This window comes from Micromys minutus, assembly GCF_963924665.1.
Source record: "Micromys minutus genome assembly, chromosome: 23".
In the NCBI taxonomy this organism is placed as follows: Eukaryota; Metazoa; Chordata; class Mammalia; order Rodentia; family Muridae; genus Micromys; species Micromys minutus.
In genome coordinates, this window is record NC_137958.1 from 17,334,301 (window position 1) to 17,353,281 (window position 18,981).

The 18,981-nt window shown below is 36.1% G+C and overlaps 1 protein-coding gene across 1 annotated transcript in view; it reads right to left on the reverse strand.

Moving 5' to 3' along the window:
* The window catches only part of LOC308435642 (cadherin-related family member 3-like), a gene marked incomplete at both ends in the record, with an annotated part of 100,756 nt that overhangs the window by 19,576 nt on the left and 62,199 nt on the right, over positions 1–18,981 (reverse strand). The window contains one exon of the mRNA XM_080936363.1: positions 53–194. Within this exon, the coding sequence (XP_080792489.1) occupies positions 53–194 (142 nt within the window). The remainder of the gene's footprint in view (positions 1–52; positions 195–18,981) is intronic.

The following is an 18,981-nucleotide window of genomic DNA, read 5'->3' on the forward strand; positions in this document are numbered from 1 at the left end:
TCTTATACAATGGCATGGAAATAACCAAGTTCAACTCACCCTCTTTACCTACCTTTTATGATTGAATAGCTTAAATGATCCTGTGGAGAATCCTTGTCTGAACACCTGAGACGAATGATAGGACCCCTAAAGGTGGCATAAATCTTAGTTTCTACATGTGGTGGTGTGCATACTGGAGGCTCATCATTCACATTCTACAACAAAAGGATATCTTGTTAGGTTCTATCATGTTTTAAAAGAAATCTCACCATAGACAACTAGTCACTTTTCACCTTTTTATTGTATAGGTTGTTGGCCTTGATAATTTCAGGTAAATGATAGAAATACTTATCACACACACACACACACACACACACACACACATACACACACACACGTGAGCATGCATAAGAGAGAGAGAGAGAGAGAGAGAGAGAGAGAGAGAGAGAGAAAGGAGAATCTACACCTCTGCAATTTGCCCAATGTGCCTCTTCACAGACAATTTCTCTCTCCACAAATTCTTTTGCTTAGTCACTTGTCTCTTTTCCTCAACTTTCTAACTTGTGAAATCAAACAGTATACTAGACTGCTGATGGTACTGGTTTGAACTTATAGCAGCTCCTGTGTGGACTACACATTTAACAAACATTATTATTCAATTTTTAAATGCCCCATACTAAGCAGCCCTACAATCATGCAGAAGAACAATACTGTCTTGTAAAGGAGGTTCATAATTTCAAGTTATAGACTGATAATCACAACTATCCAAGTTGTAAGGGGAGATAGAGAGATGGTAGAGACAGACTCGATTCATTGTTTTGAGCTTCTCACAAATTTGGAAGGATTCAATTAATCTATGTTCTTAATACAGAATAATACATACGTAAACATATTTTTAAAAGTAAAAAAGAGCCAAGCAAATTTTCTTTTCAGGGAGAAATTATGTAAGCACTTTTAAAATTGTTCCTATTATTATATGTGGCTAACATTCGTTGGTGGACTCCAAGCAAACCTCTCTAAATAAACTCCCAGGACTGTAATTCTCCACAATCGTTTTGATACTTCTATTCCATCTTGAAGCTCTGGGAACATTTTAGAAGAAGAAATTTTTAGTTCACCCACATTATTATAGCGAGCTTTTAAGCTTGTTCTTAAATTAAACAAAGGGGACACTGCCAACCTTGAATCATCAGTTTCTTATTTTGAGGTGCTGTTTCTATGGTTTGGAATTTAATATATCATTCCAATCTTGCTTGCCAGAATTAATTTTGGCAAACAACCATCATTTTCTTAAATAACTGGATCTCCAATTACATTAGGACATAGTATATTTGTGTTACTAAATTATTATTCTTTATGGAAATTTAACCAGTACAAGGTATACAAGAAAACAAAAAACTATAGTTTTAGTTGTTCATACACCTTAAAAATTAGAATCACTATAACTCTGGAACAAGCAAACTCTGAAATGTTATTCATTTATTTATTAACAAAATTTAAATAAATAAAAACAAACAGCCAGTGTATTTGGTAATTTCTGTAAAACCTGTTCCCAATTAAAGGGAAATAAATTGAGTTGCAATTATCTTTAAGCAATCTGCAAAGGCATTTTCAGTCCTCATATTGTTACACAGTTACCTAAGGTGGTTATTAAATAAAACACACTATTTAAATGTTCTTATTTCCTAATAAATAAAATGTACCCTATATGTAAAATGTAAGATAGCAATATTAGCTTTTTATTTTGTTTGGAATAGTGTATAGGTCATCTTTACATACAGAAGAAGTCTATTATGTTTTTTACATGTCGGAGTTGGAGACACGGTTCAGAAGTTAAGAGCAGTCACTGTTTTTAAAGGAGGACCCAGGTTCAGTTCCCAGCACCTATATGGCAAATCACAACCATCCATAAATTAAGTTCCAGGAAGTAAAATACATTTGTCTGACCTCCTTGAACATCAGATATACATGTAGTATCTGTACATAAAGGTAAAAATGAATAAGCATAAACTAGAACACATAAATATATAAATCATGGTTTTGAACATAAATAAGGTAAATTTTGACAAACTGAAAACCTATGGATTATTTGATTAATATGATTTTGACTCTAAACTTTAGAGAAAACAAAAATCCTAAGTGTATTGTTGCCCTTGTGTTTTGTACATATTTATTTAGAATTATAATGTCCTCATTGTGTATATGTGTGTGTTTCCTTAATGAAGAGGCAATATCCTTCCCTACCTCTTCTGATTAGTGTTAGTTGGAAGTCAATTTTGTCAGCCCAGCACTGAAAGAGGACTTGGACAACAGGGTCTCATCCATATACAAGAAGCTACTTACAACTAATACTTTTTGGGAAAAAGAAAATTAGTTTTCCCCAGTGAGGAAACTGGGTGTATCTGTGCACTCAAAGACAGAGCCCAGACCAGGATTATTGTCAACACAAAATGCACTCTATGGTTCTGTTTTCTCTGTCTCTGCCTCTCTCTGTCTCTCTCTCTGTCTTTGTTTCTGTCTCTCTGTCTCTCTGTCTCTCTGTCTCTCTGTCTCTCTGTCTCTCTGTCTCTCTGTCTCTCTCTCTCTCTCTCTCTCTCTCTCTCTCTCTCTCTCTCTCTCTCTCTTTCTCTGTAACCTAACCCTAACCCCCTCCCATCCCCATCCCCCCGTGTGTGTGTGTGTGTGTGTGTGTGTGTGTGTGTGTGTGTTTATGTACTTTTTGATTTATTTTTGTCTTTTTCAGTCTGGATTTTAGTGTGTTTTTTGAGGTTGTTTTCAGAGAGAGGGGAGAAAGAGACAAAGAGATGGCGAAAGGAGAAAAGGGAGTGGCACATACAAAGTAGGGTGGGCAAGGAAGTAGTGAGGATCTGGTAGGTGTTGGGTTGGGGAAAATGTGTTAACAATATATTACATGAAAATAGCTAAACTCACAGGAGTTTTTAAAAAAGAAAAATGGCAGGATATATGCTAAAATGGTCAAGTCTGAACAGATTTGGTATACAGAGCATTTATATTTTTAATGAACTTTATTCTCTTTGTACAAATATGAGATTTAACAATTTAAACCTGAAAAGTTCTCTAACAGTGCAGGTTCACTATCACTCCCCCTGAGCTTTAAAAAAAATATATAATATTCATATATTTATTTAACAATTATTATATAACATATCATAATTAAACAAAAATTAATGTTAAATACATAAATTATATATATTAAACATTATATAATTTATATATATATATATAATTTTCAAAGAGAGGAAACTCTAAAGTCTAAACTTCTGAAATAATTTTATAATATAATGCAAACAAACTGCCATTGAAACCATATTCCGTCTGCTCCCCTTGACTGTGATTGTTAACTGTCAGGAGTCTCAGTTGTCTGCTTCTGAACATTGGATACAGCAGTATGGCCAGTCCTGCCCTTTTCCTTCCCCTCTGTCATTGAGTCGATGTGGATCTGGAGCCCAATGGAAGCCTTTCACCTCAGTTGCTTTTGTCAGAGTATCTTAATGCAGCAACAAACAAAAGTGGCTAAAACACCTCCATAAATTCTTATGGTTACATAAAATAATCCAGGGCTGACAAGATGAGATCCTGGCTAAAAGTTACAGAGCCCAACAACCTGAGTTGCATTCCTGGGACAGACGCACAAGGGCTGAGACACCCAACTCCTGCAAGTTGTCCTCACAAGGCTTAGGGTGCTCCCACAAATACATCAGATACATTTAAACTAAGTTAGCAATAAAAAAAAAAGGAAAGAAACTATGTGAACCTGAGAACTCATCTTCATGTTTATTTAAAACTTTAAAATAAAGTATTAACTACATTGTGTGACTAAAACATGGTATAGTATGTACCGACAGCACACATATCAAAGAGATAAATAAAGTGACCTCAAGTTTCATAGACGTAAATTGATAAGGAAAAGTTCTTAATAGTGACACTTAATATAATATTTATTAACGTTGTTATCATTCCCCATGAATGTCTCTCATGGTTTATGAAGCAAGATCTGGAATCCTCTCTCACTGATTTCTCTGTGTTAACTGGAAATCGTGTAGGCTTTAACACAGAAAAGTCTAAGAGTTTCACTTCTCAGCAACAGTTCCAGAGTAAGAAACTTCTTTTCTATATTTAGTCCTGCATTTACTATTATAAGGCATAGGGGGTATATTTTAGTTTATTCTAACTTCTAACATTTTTACATTTTGGCATAGATTCCAGTAAACCCACATAGGACCTTCTACTCACTCCCAGGTAATATGCTTTAGTATGTGGCTCCCGGTACATGGTATGTCCCAGGTGCTACCTGTGCTCTGAGCTGTCTCTGTGAATTATGTCTAGATCAGCCAGATGTCCCACCAAGTTCTGTCTCTGATTCTACAGATCAGTTCAGGCTTGTGCCTTTTGCTTTTATCCTTTATCTCTTTTCTTTTGTTTGAACTGCCTCGCTGTCCGACTTGCTAGGATACCAGGTGCACTCCACCCTCTGTACTCACGTTACTGTGGCAGCCTGTACGCCAGATGGCAGGTACATACCCTCCCTCCTAGACAAGAAGGACACCCTGTCATCATCCAATAGTGCTGGTGTTACTCTCTCTTCCTGTTCCTTGAGGTGGTGAGTTCTTTTAATTCTGAGACTTTGGAAATGTTTGACATTTCCTTTTGGTACCACTAGTTAACGTGATCTGCACCTTTTACTTCCTAACCCAATACCGAAGGCCTTACATCTAATAGTGTGATCTCTATTTTAGTTGACATTGTGATTAATGATATGATATATCTGGGGACTTATATAAAGTATCAATATATAGACCTTTATATTAAATATCATTTATTTTATGAATGGGACTTCTATTTGATTCCTGTTCTCTTGATTGATTTCTGGTAAAATTTTAACCACTGATTAAAAAAAATGTATCCTGAAACTCAAACAAGTAGCAAAAAAAAAAAAAAAATGAAAGGAGTAAAATGTAGAAAAGCAAATATAAATATCTCTCTGTTACCATGTAAAACAAGATAATAAAATATAAATAAATTAACAAGCATAATTAATGTATAGACATTTGTTTTGTCATTAACATACAACTATAATAATGAATCATAAACCATAAAATTATATAGAAACATGTTTAAAGACAGAAAGGTAAGGACATGGCTTATTGTAAAAGTAAAGAATTAAATAAATACAAACGACAGGCCAATATTGCACATGAAAGAATTTCACAACTAGCAGCTATTTGGCATTTCGATAAATATCCCTAAAAATTGTTAGTCTGCATTACAAAACGATGGGGAAGCACAAGCTAAACCATAATGGTAAGAGTCGTGCAGTATAGTGACAACACCAAATCACAGAGAGGAAAAGGAATTGAACATCTTGCACTTTGTGGATGGTATACAGTGATCAAGTCAGGTTGGAAAAATTAAGCTTACAGATATCAAAGAACACATTTCAGAGTGTGTCTGTAAAGGTCTGTGTAGAGGTTAACACCTGACTCATAAGATTACATAAAAAGAAATACCCCAATCATGGAGGTGGACATTGCTCACTTCTCTAAAAAATCAGATCAGAAAGACCAGGGTCGATATTGTTCTTCTTACGTGGTTGCAAATCCCTTAAGCTCCTTCAGTCCTTTCTCAAACTCCTTCTTTGGAGACCCTGTCTTTAGACACCCCCCAGAACTCCCAGTGACTAAACTGCCATCCAAAACTCTATTCATAGAGGGACCCATGGCTCCAGCCATGTATGTAGTAGAGGATGGCCTTGTTAGGCATCAGTGGGAGAAGAGATCGGTGGTCTTGTTAAGGCTCAAAGCCCCCAGTGTAGGGGAATGCCAGGGAAGAAGGCAGGAGGGTATGGGTGGGTATGTGGGTGGGTGAGCACCCTTATAAAAGCAGGGCAAAAGGGAATGGAATAGGAGTTTCTGAAGGGGAAACTTGGAAAGGGAACAACATTTGAACTGTAAATACAAAATCATCAAATTTTTAAAAAAATTGAAAGACTAGAGTCTCATCTTTTTATTTTGGCATGGGAGCTCCAGTATTTTGCTTTAATACTTAATGTTCCCATCTCCGACCTTGGCTATCAGGCCTTTGAGATTAAATGGAACAGTGGCACTGGTAGTGTTGGCTTTCCCTCCATGTTCTTGAAGTTTAAGGACTAAATTAAATATAAAGCACAATTTCTGTAAGGTATTATTAACTTCTGAACCAGATAGCATAGTTATTTTCTCTCTGAGTTCAAATTTGTCTTATCCACATACTATGGGAGCCTCAAAAACAAATGTAATATATTTTGATCCACAACACATGATAGTCACAAAGAGCAGAAACAAAACCAGAAATGCATACATAGTTTTATGATTCAAATATTTATTTTTCCATTATAATGAGGAAAATCTGAAAACATTCAAAGTATATAATATTGTAAATTTTATATAATCCTCTAAGACATGATAGAATTATCAGGAAAGAAAAAGAAATATAACTTGAATTAAATGATGTAATATTTTAAATATTAAAATATGAGTAATTCAATATTTCCTTAAAATGTAGCATAACTACTTCATAATTTGAAAATAAGAGTAAGAAACCTAAGCTGCCATTTTGACATGGGTTTATGCTGCTTAGGTGTTTCATCAAATCATTGATATCTAATCTTCTTTAATAATTATAAGCTTTGGGGATCGGGAGATGGTTCACTGGAAAAGAATATCTGAAACATCAGTCCAGCCCCAGAAACTCATGCTAGGAGAGACACAACTTCCAGAAGTTATCATCTGGTATTTACCCAGAAGTGATGGAATGTATTGTTCTCAGGCAAGAACAGACAACTACTAGCCTCCTTGGACACTCCTATAAATCTCTCCCTCTAATTCTCCCTCTCTCTCTCTCCCTCTCCTTCTTGCTCTCCCTCTCTCCCACCCCTCACACACACCTAATATATAAATTAAATAAATTAATTAATAAAAGTTATCACTGCAAATTATGTCTCAAATAGGAGAAATATTCATTTCGGTGTTCCTATCGAGATTATCTAAAACTTAAAATCACGATCATCCAACATCATTACTTGAAAATATAAATCACTTGTTAGAGGGTCTGCATACCTCCTCACACCCCCAATGCATATTTATTATTCTTCTTCCTGGCTCTTTGGACTTTTCTCCTTCCTCCCATACCTGATTCTGTTCCCCTTCCCCCTTCCTATTCCTTCTCTCACCGAGGACCTACCCTCACTCTTCCTGCCTTCTGTGATCATTTCCTTCCCCTTTCTAAGTGGGATTGGGTCTTCCTGCTTGTTAAACTTATTATAGTCTGTGAGGTGACTCATGGGTATTCTGCTTTTTTTGGATAATATCCACTAATCAGTGAGTACATAGCATGCATGTCCTTTTTGGTCTGGCTTACCTCACTCAGGATGATATTTTCTCTTCCATCAATTTCCCTACAAAATTCATGATGTCCTCATTATAAGTAGTTTAATAGTATTTCATCATGTAAATGAATCACATTAATTGAAAGATGAGAGACTATCAGGACTAAATGGGGATGATCTTAGCGAAAATGTGTAACCCTGGGGAGAGGGAAATTAAAGAGCCCACTTCTAGCAGATAGGCAAGGCCTCAAATGTAGGTACTAGGTTACTAAAACACAATCAAAATTTCTGTCCTAGAATTGTTCCTCTTTAAAAGAACTACAGGGACAAAAATAGAGAAGAGACTAAAGGAAAGTTGGTCCAATAATCGACCCAACTTGGCATACATCTCAAGGGTGGGTATAAGGGGGCACTGAGGCCTGACATTATTAATGATGCTATGCTGTGCTTACAGATGGGAGCCTCGCATGTCTGTTCTCTGAAAGCCCCTACCAGCAGCTCACTGAGACAGATGCATATGCTTACACTCAACCATTGGATCAATTGGGGATTCCTATGGTTCAATTAGGGGAAGGATTGAATAAACTGAAGGGGAGAGAAATCCCATAGAAAGACCAGAAATCTCAACTAACCCACACCCCAGAGAGATTCCAGAGACTGAACCACCAACCAGGTAGCTTACATGGACTGGTTCTTGGGCCAGGCACATATATAGCTGAAAACTGCCTGATGTTGCCTTAGTAGGAGAAGGTAACTTAACATTCTAAGGGAAGGAAGATAACTGGTGGGGGGGGACATACTCTCAGAAGCAAGGGGGAGGGGGAATAGAATTAGGAACTGTGGGAGAAGGGGAAGTGAAATGGAATAAGGAACTGTGGGAGAGGGGACCAGAAGGAGGGTAATGGTTAGAATATCAATAAATAAAATAATTTAAAAAGAAAAGAAAACACAAACCTAAACATTTATATACTATAGAAAACCAGTATTCTCTGTCTTATCTTTCTTAAGTCTGTCTTTCTCCCTCTCTGGCCCTCTTCTTCCCTCTTTCTCTCCCTTTCTTTCTCTCTTTCTGCAAGTTGATTTTTGTTTGGTTGGTTTGGTATGGTTCTGCAAGCAAAGAACAATGTAGGCAGTTGTGTAAGATTTGCAAAGAAAATCAGAGAACGTTCCTGAAATATTTGTCAGATCCTGCATTTCAATTTAGTCAGATTTTCTGGAAGTTAGTATAATCGACTGGAATATAGTACTTAACTAGTATAGTGGGATTTAAAATTCATTATTTTATTATGTTTTTCTGCTTAGTATGAGATCAGTTTTTCATGTTATTTGTAGTACTTACAGGAAGGTTTATATGTTGGCTTTTACCCTTGTAAAACATATGTTCTTGAGTTATTGGACTCTGAGTGAACATCCTCAGTCTCAGAGAACTCCCAGAGGCTGTTTTCATGTTAACTCTAGGGTTTACATACATCGCCTCAGGCTGGGCTTTAAGTACTAACTTAGGAAGAACTTGCAGTTCTGGGTGGGCACAGACATCATTTTCTCCTTGTTTATTTTTACTCACACTATCCATCTTTGATCCAAATATATTAATATATTAATACATATGTATATAAAACTTCCTGTCCTTACTTTCATTGTTGCTGTGATTTTTGTCCTTTTGGGAAATACATGTATTAAACAACAGCAACATGGAAAATAAAATCCAACTCATATAAAAAATAACAAAAAAGTAACAAGAATCACAAGCAACCCCCTTATGGCTTTGTTTCTGCATTTTCCTGTTTTGGCCACAGAAGAAAGAGAAGACTCAGAAAGAAAAGTTCTCTTGTGTATAGGCTCTCCAACATTGTTGTCCCAATGTTCAGAATCTCATGAGCAATCTTGGCTCCCAAGGCAAGTGTAGTTATATGTCTGACACGCTGCTCTAATGCAAGATGGTATGGATGTTGACAGACAGAAAAATGGCAAAATGGCAATGTAGCCAACACAGCTCTGCTAATCATAATGTGGAACGTCCTTTGTTATGGTCTGGCAGACGTCCAAAGATCAAGCTAGACTAAAAATAGTATCACTGCTGGGGAGTCCTCGGCAGTCATTTGTCCCAGTCTTCTCCAGGGCCATTTAGCATCCCATCGATTGTTTTGTACATTTTTATAAAATAATCTCATCTATTTTAATGAAGTCATCAGGAGCTTTAAAGACTGAGTTCCTTAGATTTTAGCCCTTAAATAAAATAAAAGTTCAATCATATGTGTGTATTACATCTTCTCTTATCTAAAACATAATTTCTCGTATAATTCTTCTCCATTGCCTACTGAAGAACATACCACTTGGTTGTAAGATTGAGCAATTGCAAGCAAAGATGCTATAAACACCCAAATACTGACTTTGGGATGGTCATATATTTTTCAGTTAACTCAACTGAATGTTATGAAGCATAACTTCCAGATGGCGTGGATGAATATTTGACATTTGGTGTGGTGTAGGAAACTTGTCTAAAGTAGACATTATTTTTAACACTACTGGTAAGAAACATGAATGTCTTTGACCTACACCCTTTCCAGAATTTGATGGTATTTTTCTTTTCACCATTTAATTGCATGTCTGCTATATTTAACATGTTTAATTGCATTTTGATTAGTCTTTCATTATAGTTTCAACATTTACATCTATAAGACAATGCTGTTGAGCAGAGTTTCTTATGCTTCCTCCCATCTGCTAATCCTTAGTAAATTTTCTACTTAGGATTTTTGTTGTTATTATTGCTCAGGCCTTAATAAAGTTTCTTTACGTATTGCTGATATTTTTTTTTTGCATTCTTAAAATGCTTTTAACAATAGTGTTAAAGTGAGACAAGATCTTACAATTACTTTTTTTTTCTCGCTGCAGCTGGTTTTTAAATTTTTATCATCACTTTTTCAGAAAAAAACTACAATGACTTTTTTACTAAAACGTAGGTTGTGAGAACATTCATGTGTCCTCTGTCCTGTGTCTATGTAAGATAGGGTACTAAAAGCACCCGAGAACGCTTCTATATGATCCAGTTTGCATTTTACACTTAGGTCTAAGATCGCATGGAAAGAAGTCTGTCAAAAGTGTGAGGTCTTTCCCTGATATTACTTCAGCACCATTCACTGGAGACACGTGTCTTTGCTGAATGCTTGCTGTCTTCTCCTGTGTCTATTCTATCTGTTTACTTCACTAATATTCTCTCACTAATATGAAATCCTCTAAATTACTGTTGACTCATACTTTTTGAGTCAGCACTTCACACTGTAGCTATATAGACCAAACCAGCCCAAATTCATGGAAATCTCCTATCTGAGCCACCACACCCTACTATATTGCCTTAAAGACTTTGTTCACATTTTTCAGTATTTCATTCTGAGCCGTTGGTTCTTCCAAACTGCTTGTCAATATCCAAAAGGAAAATATGTGAAATTCTATTGATTGTATTTAATCTATATAGCAAGTTGTAAATAAATGATGCATTAACAATTCTGAGTCTTTTGTCTGAGAACATGAAATAGCTGTTCATGTGGTTCTTTTTATTTGCTTCATTTAAAATGTCTAGTTTTCTTTATCAAGGTATTAGAACTTGTATTTTTAGCTTTATACCTTTGTATGTTTCACTTTCTCGACTTTTTAGGTGAACAATATTATATCTATGATTTCAGGCCCCACTTGCTTATTGTTGATAATTAGAAAATAAAGTTCAGAATATTTTACTATTATCTAATAAGATTGTGATAATTGCTCCTTAATTTGGGGATTCTTAGTTTATTCCCTTGCATTCTCTAAATATTAAAAAATATATCACACAAACAATAATAATTTTTCCCTCTTTCAAATAAAATAATTTTATCTTTCCCTGCATTAACTAGGAATTGTTATAATATCAAATGTAAGATGAAAAAGCACTCATTCCATTAAGGAATATATTAGTTTGAAAATTTTTGCTTTTTAGATGTATCAGTGAACAAATTTCTATTCCTCTTTTTTAAAAGTAGTTTTCATGAAGTAGCATTTGATTTTATCAAATGTTTTTCTCTAGCAATTAGTGTAATTGTGGTAATTTTCCTCTTTATACTGGTAGAATGATGGAATATATTAATAATTTATGAAAATAATCAAACATCACACAAGAAAAATATGTATGTGATCACGATGTGTAGTATCTCTAAAAGTTTTAGATATGACCTTCCATATTCTATTGGAGATGTTTCCATTTACATTCATGAAAGACATTGGTCAATAAATCTTATGCAATTTTCATCTGGCTCTAATATGTATTTTTCTTACCTTGTTCATAAAAGTTCATTTTTCCTTTTCACAAATAGAACGAATTATTCCTTAGAAGTGCTTCTGACACAATTGTCTAAAAGTGAGATGAGCGTGGTAATAATATTTTAAGTTACAAACAAGAGAGTGACCTCAACAAGCCCTAGATGCAAGTAATGCAGTTGTGACAAGGATGGACAGCATTTTTGTCTATCATCTCTAGCCCTTCAGGTTAAACAAGGTTCTGAAACCTCTTCTATTTAGAAAAAAACATTTTGTTAAAAGTAAAATACTCTGAACATATGCCATCAATATTGGGAGATATTGATTTTTACTTATGATAGAAATCTGAAATATGTATCTTTTCACTAGCTAAATCAAAAAAGAAAAATGGTCATATGGTTAAAATGCTTCCCAATATTTACTTTTGTATTTATAAACTAGTGTTTCCTTATCCTGGATCAAAGAAACATTCCTTGGAGAGAATGCCATTATTACAGTGTTCTGGATGCATAAGTTCTGAGAACAAGAGGCTGTTGTGTATTCTACAAAGCTCCTGAGTAGCCAGCTTCCTCAAAGACTCTGGGAGCATCATGGAAAAGCACACAGAAAGACTATGATAGGAAGGATTCCTGCCAGCTGCTATTCTTTTTTTCAGAAAGAGATGGTTGAGCACTCAAAATTTACAACAGTTGTCCACATACATCTTTCACAAAACTGAGAGAGCAAACATTTAGTCCTAGAAAGGAGAAAGGATCAAAGGACCCTGCTCTTCCCAGACATGAATAACAGTGGAGTGTTGCTAAAGAATATCATTTTCTTCATTGATGTAGCTATTGTATCACCCATGTGGCAGTAGATACATTTGTAGTCATGGCCACATAAGGGACCCTGGTTAAACTACATGGATCACCAATCAGAAAATAAACAGAAGAAGGAAGAGGAAGAAGAAGGAGGAAGAAGAAAAGAAAAAAAAAAAACACCTAAAGTTAGAAATAGGCTTTCAGAAAATAAGTATGAAAGACAATAAGTGAAGAGAAGAGTGTGATCAAAATGTCTGGCATGGGTTAAATCTTCAAATAATAAATTAACAAAAGCGCCTACATTTCTTGTATATATATATTGGCAAATCAGTTTTGTAATAAATTCTACCTCCATTTGCTGATGGAATAATGTGGAAAGAAATTTTATGTTCGTCTTTGAATCTTAATTTTATTTCAAATAATCATCAGATTATTGACACACAAGGATAAAAATGCACATGCATATATCTCTTCATGCATGTATATATATTTGAATATTCTATGTAATCCAAGAAACACATTCACTGATATATAATAAATTTCATTTACTATAACTTGAACTAAATAATATATATTATATATATATTATTTATACATATATAAATAATATATATTAATATATAATATATAATTTATATATTAAAATGAAAAGTGCAAATTAGAAGAATATTCATTGGAGCAGTTGTTGTTATAAATCACAGTTACTAACATGGAAATATTTTAGAACCACACTGACATTTCAGCATCATTTTGTGGCTTCTTAAGAACATAATATCCCATTACTGTACTTCTCTTTGTTAAAATCATATTATATTTCATGAAAAATTCTGAATTACTCTATTATCATTCAGTAATTGCAATTATTCAGTAATCCTGGAAAATTACCAATTAAATAGAAAAATCATGTACTCGCACCACAAAAAGGCAGGTGATTTAAAAAGTGGGATCAAGGAACAAGCTAGGCCCATCTGCCACCTGGACCAGCAGTTCCCAAAGGTTAAGGCCTGGTGAGAACAAGATCTGAGCAGCCAGGAGGCAGAGAGATCTCTGCCTAGTGCGCAGGTCAAGAGCGCCCTTGCCCTGCGTGATCCAGGCACCAGGAACCCAGCATTGTGACCTCTGTTCTCACCCAGTGGCTTTGGGGCTCAGAACATGGCTTGGCCCATCTGCCACCTGGACCAGCAGTTACCAAAAGCTAAGGCCTGGTGAGAAGGAGATCCTAGCGGCCAGAGTGCAGAGAGATCTCTGCCAAGTGTGCAAGGAAAACGCGCCCTTGCCCTGCTTGACCCAGGGACCAGGAATTCAGCATTGGGAACTCTGTTCCGCCCTGCCAGCTTTGGGACAGAGAACAGGGCTCGGATCTTCCGCCACCTGGACCAGTGTAGATCCAGGGACACAGACCAGGTACTAGGTAAAGGCAAGAACATATCACTGACCAAAAGATGGCAAGAGGAAAGCAAAACAGCATATCCCAAGGAAACCAAGACAACCCGGCAACACCTGTACCCAGCTCTCCCATCACAGCAAAAATTGGAATGCCAAATGCTCCAGAAAAAGAAGACACAGACCTAAAATCATACCTCAAGACGATGATAGAGATCCTTAAACAAGAACAGGAGGAAAAGCAAAAAGAATCAGAAGCTTTTAAAGAGGAAACAAGAAAAACACTCAAAGAACTCAAAGAACTAGAGGAAAACAGAACCAAAGAGATGAAGGAATGGAAGAAAGATTTTTTTTGTGTGTGTGAGTGTGTAGCACCTCGTATACCTTTATTAACATTTTGCTAGAACAATTTCAACTTTCCCATTTCTTCATTCACTTTTCTTTTTTTGGCTTTTTTTTTTTTCTTGGAAGAAAAAATTTAAAATGGAAATTGACACAATAAAGAAAACACAAAAAGAGATAACCCTAGAGGTAGAACACCTAAAAAAGAAATCAGCAGTCACAGAAGCAAGCATTTCCAATAGACTACAAGAGATGGAAGAGAGAATCTCGGGGGCCGAAGACAACATTGTAAACATACACAAAACAGCCAGAGAAGATGCAAAAACCAAAAAGGTCCTAACCTAAAATGTCCAGGAGATCCAGGACACAATGAGAAGACCAAACCTAAGGATAAAAGGAATAGAAGAGGGAGAAGAATATCAACTAAGAGGCACAGTAAATATCTTCAACAAAATTGTAGAAGAAAACTTCCCTACCCTTAAGAATGAGATGACCATGAGCATTAAAGAAGCCTTCAGAACTCCAAACAGGTTGGACCAGAAAAGAAATTCTTCTGGACACATAATAGTCAAAACACCAAGTGCCCAAAGCAAAGAAAGAATACTAAAAGCACTAAGGAAAGAAGGACAGGTCACTTATAAAAGCAGACCAATCAGAATCACACCCTATTTCTCAACAGAGACTATGAAAGCTAGAAGAGCCTGGACAGACATCATGCAGACACTAAGAGAGCACAAGTGCCAGCCCAAGCTGCTATACCCAACAAAACTATCAATCACCATAGATGGAGAGATGGAGGTATTTCAAGACAAATATAAATTTACACAATATCTGACCACAAACCCAGCACTACAACAAATTATAGGTGGAAAACCAAAACAATGAGGGGAACTACATCCTAGTAAAAACAAGAAAACTTTTAAGCAAGAAAGCCAAACAAGAAAGAGACAAACACAACTCAACCTACAAAAGCAATAATAGAAGGAAACAGAAACAACTATTCCTTGATATCTATTAAAATAAATGGACTCATCTCCCCAATAAAGAGACATAGGCAATCAGACTGGATACATAAACAAAATCCAGCATTTTGCTGTATACAGGAAACTCATCTCAGAGACAAAGACAGACACTATTTCAGAGTAAAAGGGTGGGGAAAAAAATTCCAACCAAACAGCCCCAAGAAGCAAGCTGGAGTGGCTATTCTAATATCGAATAAAGTAAATTTCCAACCAAAAGTTATCAACAAAGATAAAGAAGGACACTTTTTATTCATTACAGGGGAAATCTGTCAGGAGGAACTCTCAAATCTTAATATATATGCTCCAAATAAAAAAGCACCCACATTCATAAAAGAAACCCTAATAAAGTTCAAAAAATACATTTACCCCACACAATAATAGTAGAAGACTTTAATACACCACTCTCACCAATGGACAGATCATGGAAACAGAAACTGAACAAGGACACTGTAAAACTAGCAGAGACTATGAACCAACTGGAATTAATAGATATCTACAGAACATATCATGCTAAAGTAAAAGAATACACGTTCTATTCAGCACCCCATGGCACCTTCTCGTAAATTGACCACATAATTAGACACAGAACGAGCCTCAATCAATATAAGAAGATTGAAATACCCCCATGCATCATCTCAGATCACCATGGTCTAAGGCTTGTCTTTAACAACAACAAAGACAACAAAAAGCCCACATACACATGGAAACTAAACAACAACGCTCTGTTAAACAATAGCAGGGTCAAAGAAGAAATAAAGAAAGAAATTAAGGAATTTTTAGAATTCAACGAAAATGAAAACAGCACATACCCAAACCTATGGGATGAAATGAAAGCAGTATTGAGAGGAAAACTCATAGCCCTGAGCACTTCCAAAAAGAAAGTGGAGAGAGTATACATCAGCAACTTGACAGCACAGCTAAAAGCTCTAGAACAAAAGGAAGCAGATACACCCATGAGGAGAAGACAGCAAGAAATAATTAAACTTAGGGCAGAAATTGACCAAATAGAAACAAAAAGACCCATCGAAAGAATCAACCACACCAAGAGCTGGTTCTTTGAGAAAATCAACAAGATTGATAAACCCCTAGCCAGACTAACTAGAGGGCAAAGAGAGAGTATACAAATTAACAAAATCAGAAAGGAAACTGGAGACATACCAACTGAAACTGAGGAAATTCAAGAAATCATCACATCCTACTACAAAAGCCTATTCTCCACAAAGTTGAAAAATCTGGAAGAAATGAATGAATTCCTGGACAGATACAAGATCATAAAGTTAAACCAGAACCAAGTAAACCATCTAAATAACCCTATAACACCTAAAAATAGAAGAAGTAATCAAAAGCCTCCCAACCAAAAAAAGCCCAGGTCCAGACAGTTTCAGTGCAGAATTTTATCAGACATTTATGGAGGACATAACACCAATACTATCCAAACTATTCCACAAGATAGAATCAGATAGAATACTACCTAACTCATTTTTTGAGGCTACAAGAACCCTCCTTCCTAAACCACACAAAAACCCTACAAGGAAAGAAAACTTAAGACCAAACTCACTTATGAACATTGATGCAAAAATACTCAACAAAATCGTTGCAAACCGAATCCAAGAACACATCAAAACGATCATTCAACATGACCAAGTAGGTTTCATTCTTGTTAGACCAAGGGATGGTTTAACATAAGGAAATCCATCAATGTAATCCACCATATAAACAAACTCAAAGAACAAAATCACATGCTCAACTCACTAGATGCTGAGAAAGCATTTGACAAAATTCAACACCCCTTCATGTTAAAAGTCCTGGAAAGAACAAGAATCCAAGGTCCATACTTAAACATAATAAAAGCAATATACAGCAAACCAACAGCCAACATCAAACTTAACGGTGGGAAACTTGATGCAATCCCACTAAAATCAGGGACTCGACAAGGCTGCCCACTCTCCCCCTACCTATTCAACATAGTACTGGAAGTCCTGGCTGGAGCAATTAGACAGCAAAAGCAGATGAAGGGGATACAAATCAAAGAAGTAAAAACATAACTCTTTGCAGATTACATGATAGTGTACTTAAGTGACCCCACAAATTCCAAGAGAGAACTCCTACAGCTGGTAAGCAAGTTCAGCAAAGTGGCTGGATACAAAATTAACTTGAACAAATCAGTAGCCTTCCTATATTCAAAGGACAAACATGTGGAGAAAGAAATTTGGAAAAAGATACCCTTCAAAATAGTCACAAAAACTATGAAACACCTTGGTGTGACTCTAACTAAGCAAGTGACGGACCTGTATGAAAAAAACTTCAAACCTCTAAAGAAGGAAATTGAGGAAGATATCAGAAAATGGAAAGACCTCCCATGCTCATGGATTGGAAGGATCAACATTTTAAAAATTGCCATCCTACCAAAAGCAATCTACAGATTCAATGTAATCCCCATCAAAATTCCAACCCAGTTCTTCACTGAGTTGGTCAGAGCAATGTGCAATTTCATCTGGAATAACAAAAGACCTAGAATAGAGAAATCCATCCTCAACAACAAGAAAACATCTGCGGGAATCACTATCCCTGACCTCAAGATATATTACAAGGCAATTGTGCTGAAAATTGCATGGTACTGGTACAGAAATAGGCATGTGGATCAATGGAATAGAATAGAAAATACAGAAATGAACCCTCATGTATATGGTCACCCGATTTTTGACAAAGGAGCTGTAAACATTCAATGAAAAAAGGACAGCATATTCAACAAATGGTGCTGGTCCAAATGGCACTCAGCATGCAAAAGAATGAAAATAGACCCTTTCTTATCTCCTTGTACAAAGCTCAAGTGTAAGTGAATCAAAGATCTCCACATTAAACCAGATACACTGAAACTATTAGATGAGAAATTAGGGAAAATATTAAAACACATAGGCACAGGAGAAAATTTTCTGAACAAACCCCAATGGCTCGAGCTCTAAGGTAAAAGTTTAACAAATGGGACTTAATAAGATTTCAAAGTTTCTGTTAGGCTAAAGACAATGTCATGAAAACAAAATGTCAGCCAACAGAATGGGAAAAGATCTTTACCAACTTCACATCAGATAGAATCCTAATATCCAAGGTTTACAAAGAACTCAAAAAGCTAGACACCAGAGAATCAAATAACCCTATTAAAAAATGGGGTACAGAGTAAAACAAAACGTTTTTAGTTGTGGAATATCCAATGGCTGAGAAATATCTGAGGAAATGCTCAACATCCTTAGCCATCAGGGGAATGCAAATCTAAACAACCCTGAGATTCCTCCTCACACCAGTCAGATTGGCCAAGATCCAAATCTCAGAGAACAACAGATGCTGGCGAGGTTGAGGAGAAAGAGGAACACTTCTCCACTGTTGGCTGGGTTGCATACTAATACAACCACTCTGGAAATCAGTCTGGCGATACCTCAGAAAATTGGACATAGTACTACCTGAAGACCCAGCTATTCCACTTCTGGGCATATACCCCAGAGACACTTTAGTAAACAACAAAGATATATGCACCACAATGTTTATAGCAGCTCTATTTATAATAGCCAGAAGCTGGAAAGAACCCAGATGTCCTTCAGAAGATGAATGGATACAAAAATTGTGGTACATTTACACAATGGAATACTACTCAGCCACCAGAAACAATGACTTAACCAAATTCTTAAGAAAATGGCTGCTCTAGAGAATATCATCCTGACTGAGATAACACGGTCACGAAAGAACAGACATAATATGCAGTCACTGATAGTGGGATGCTAACCCCAGAGGC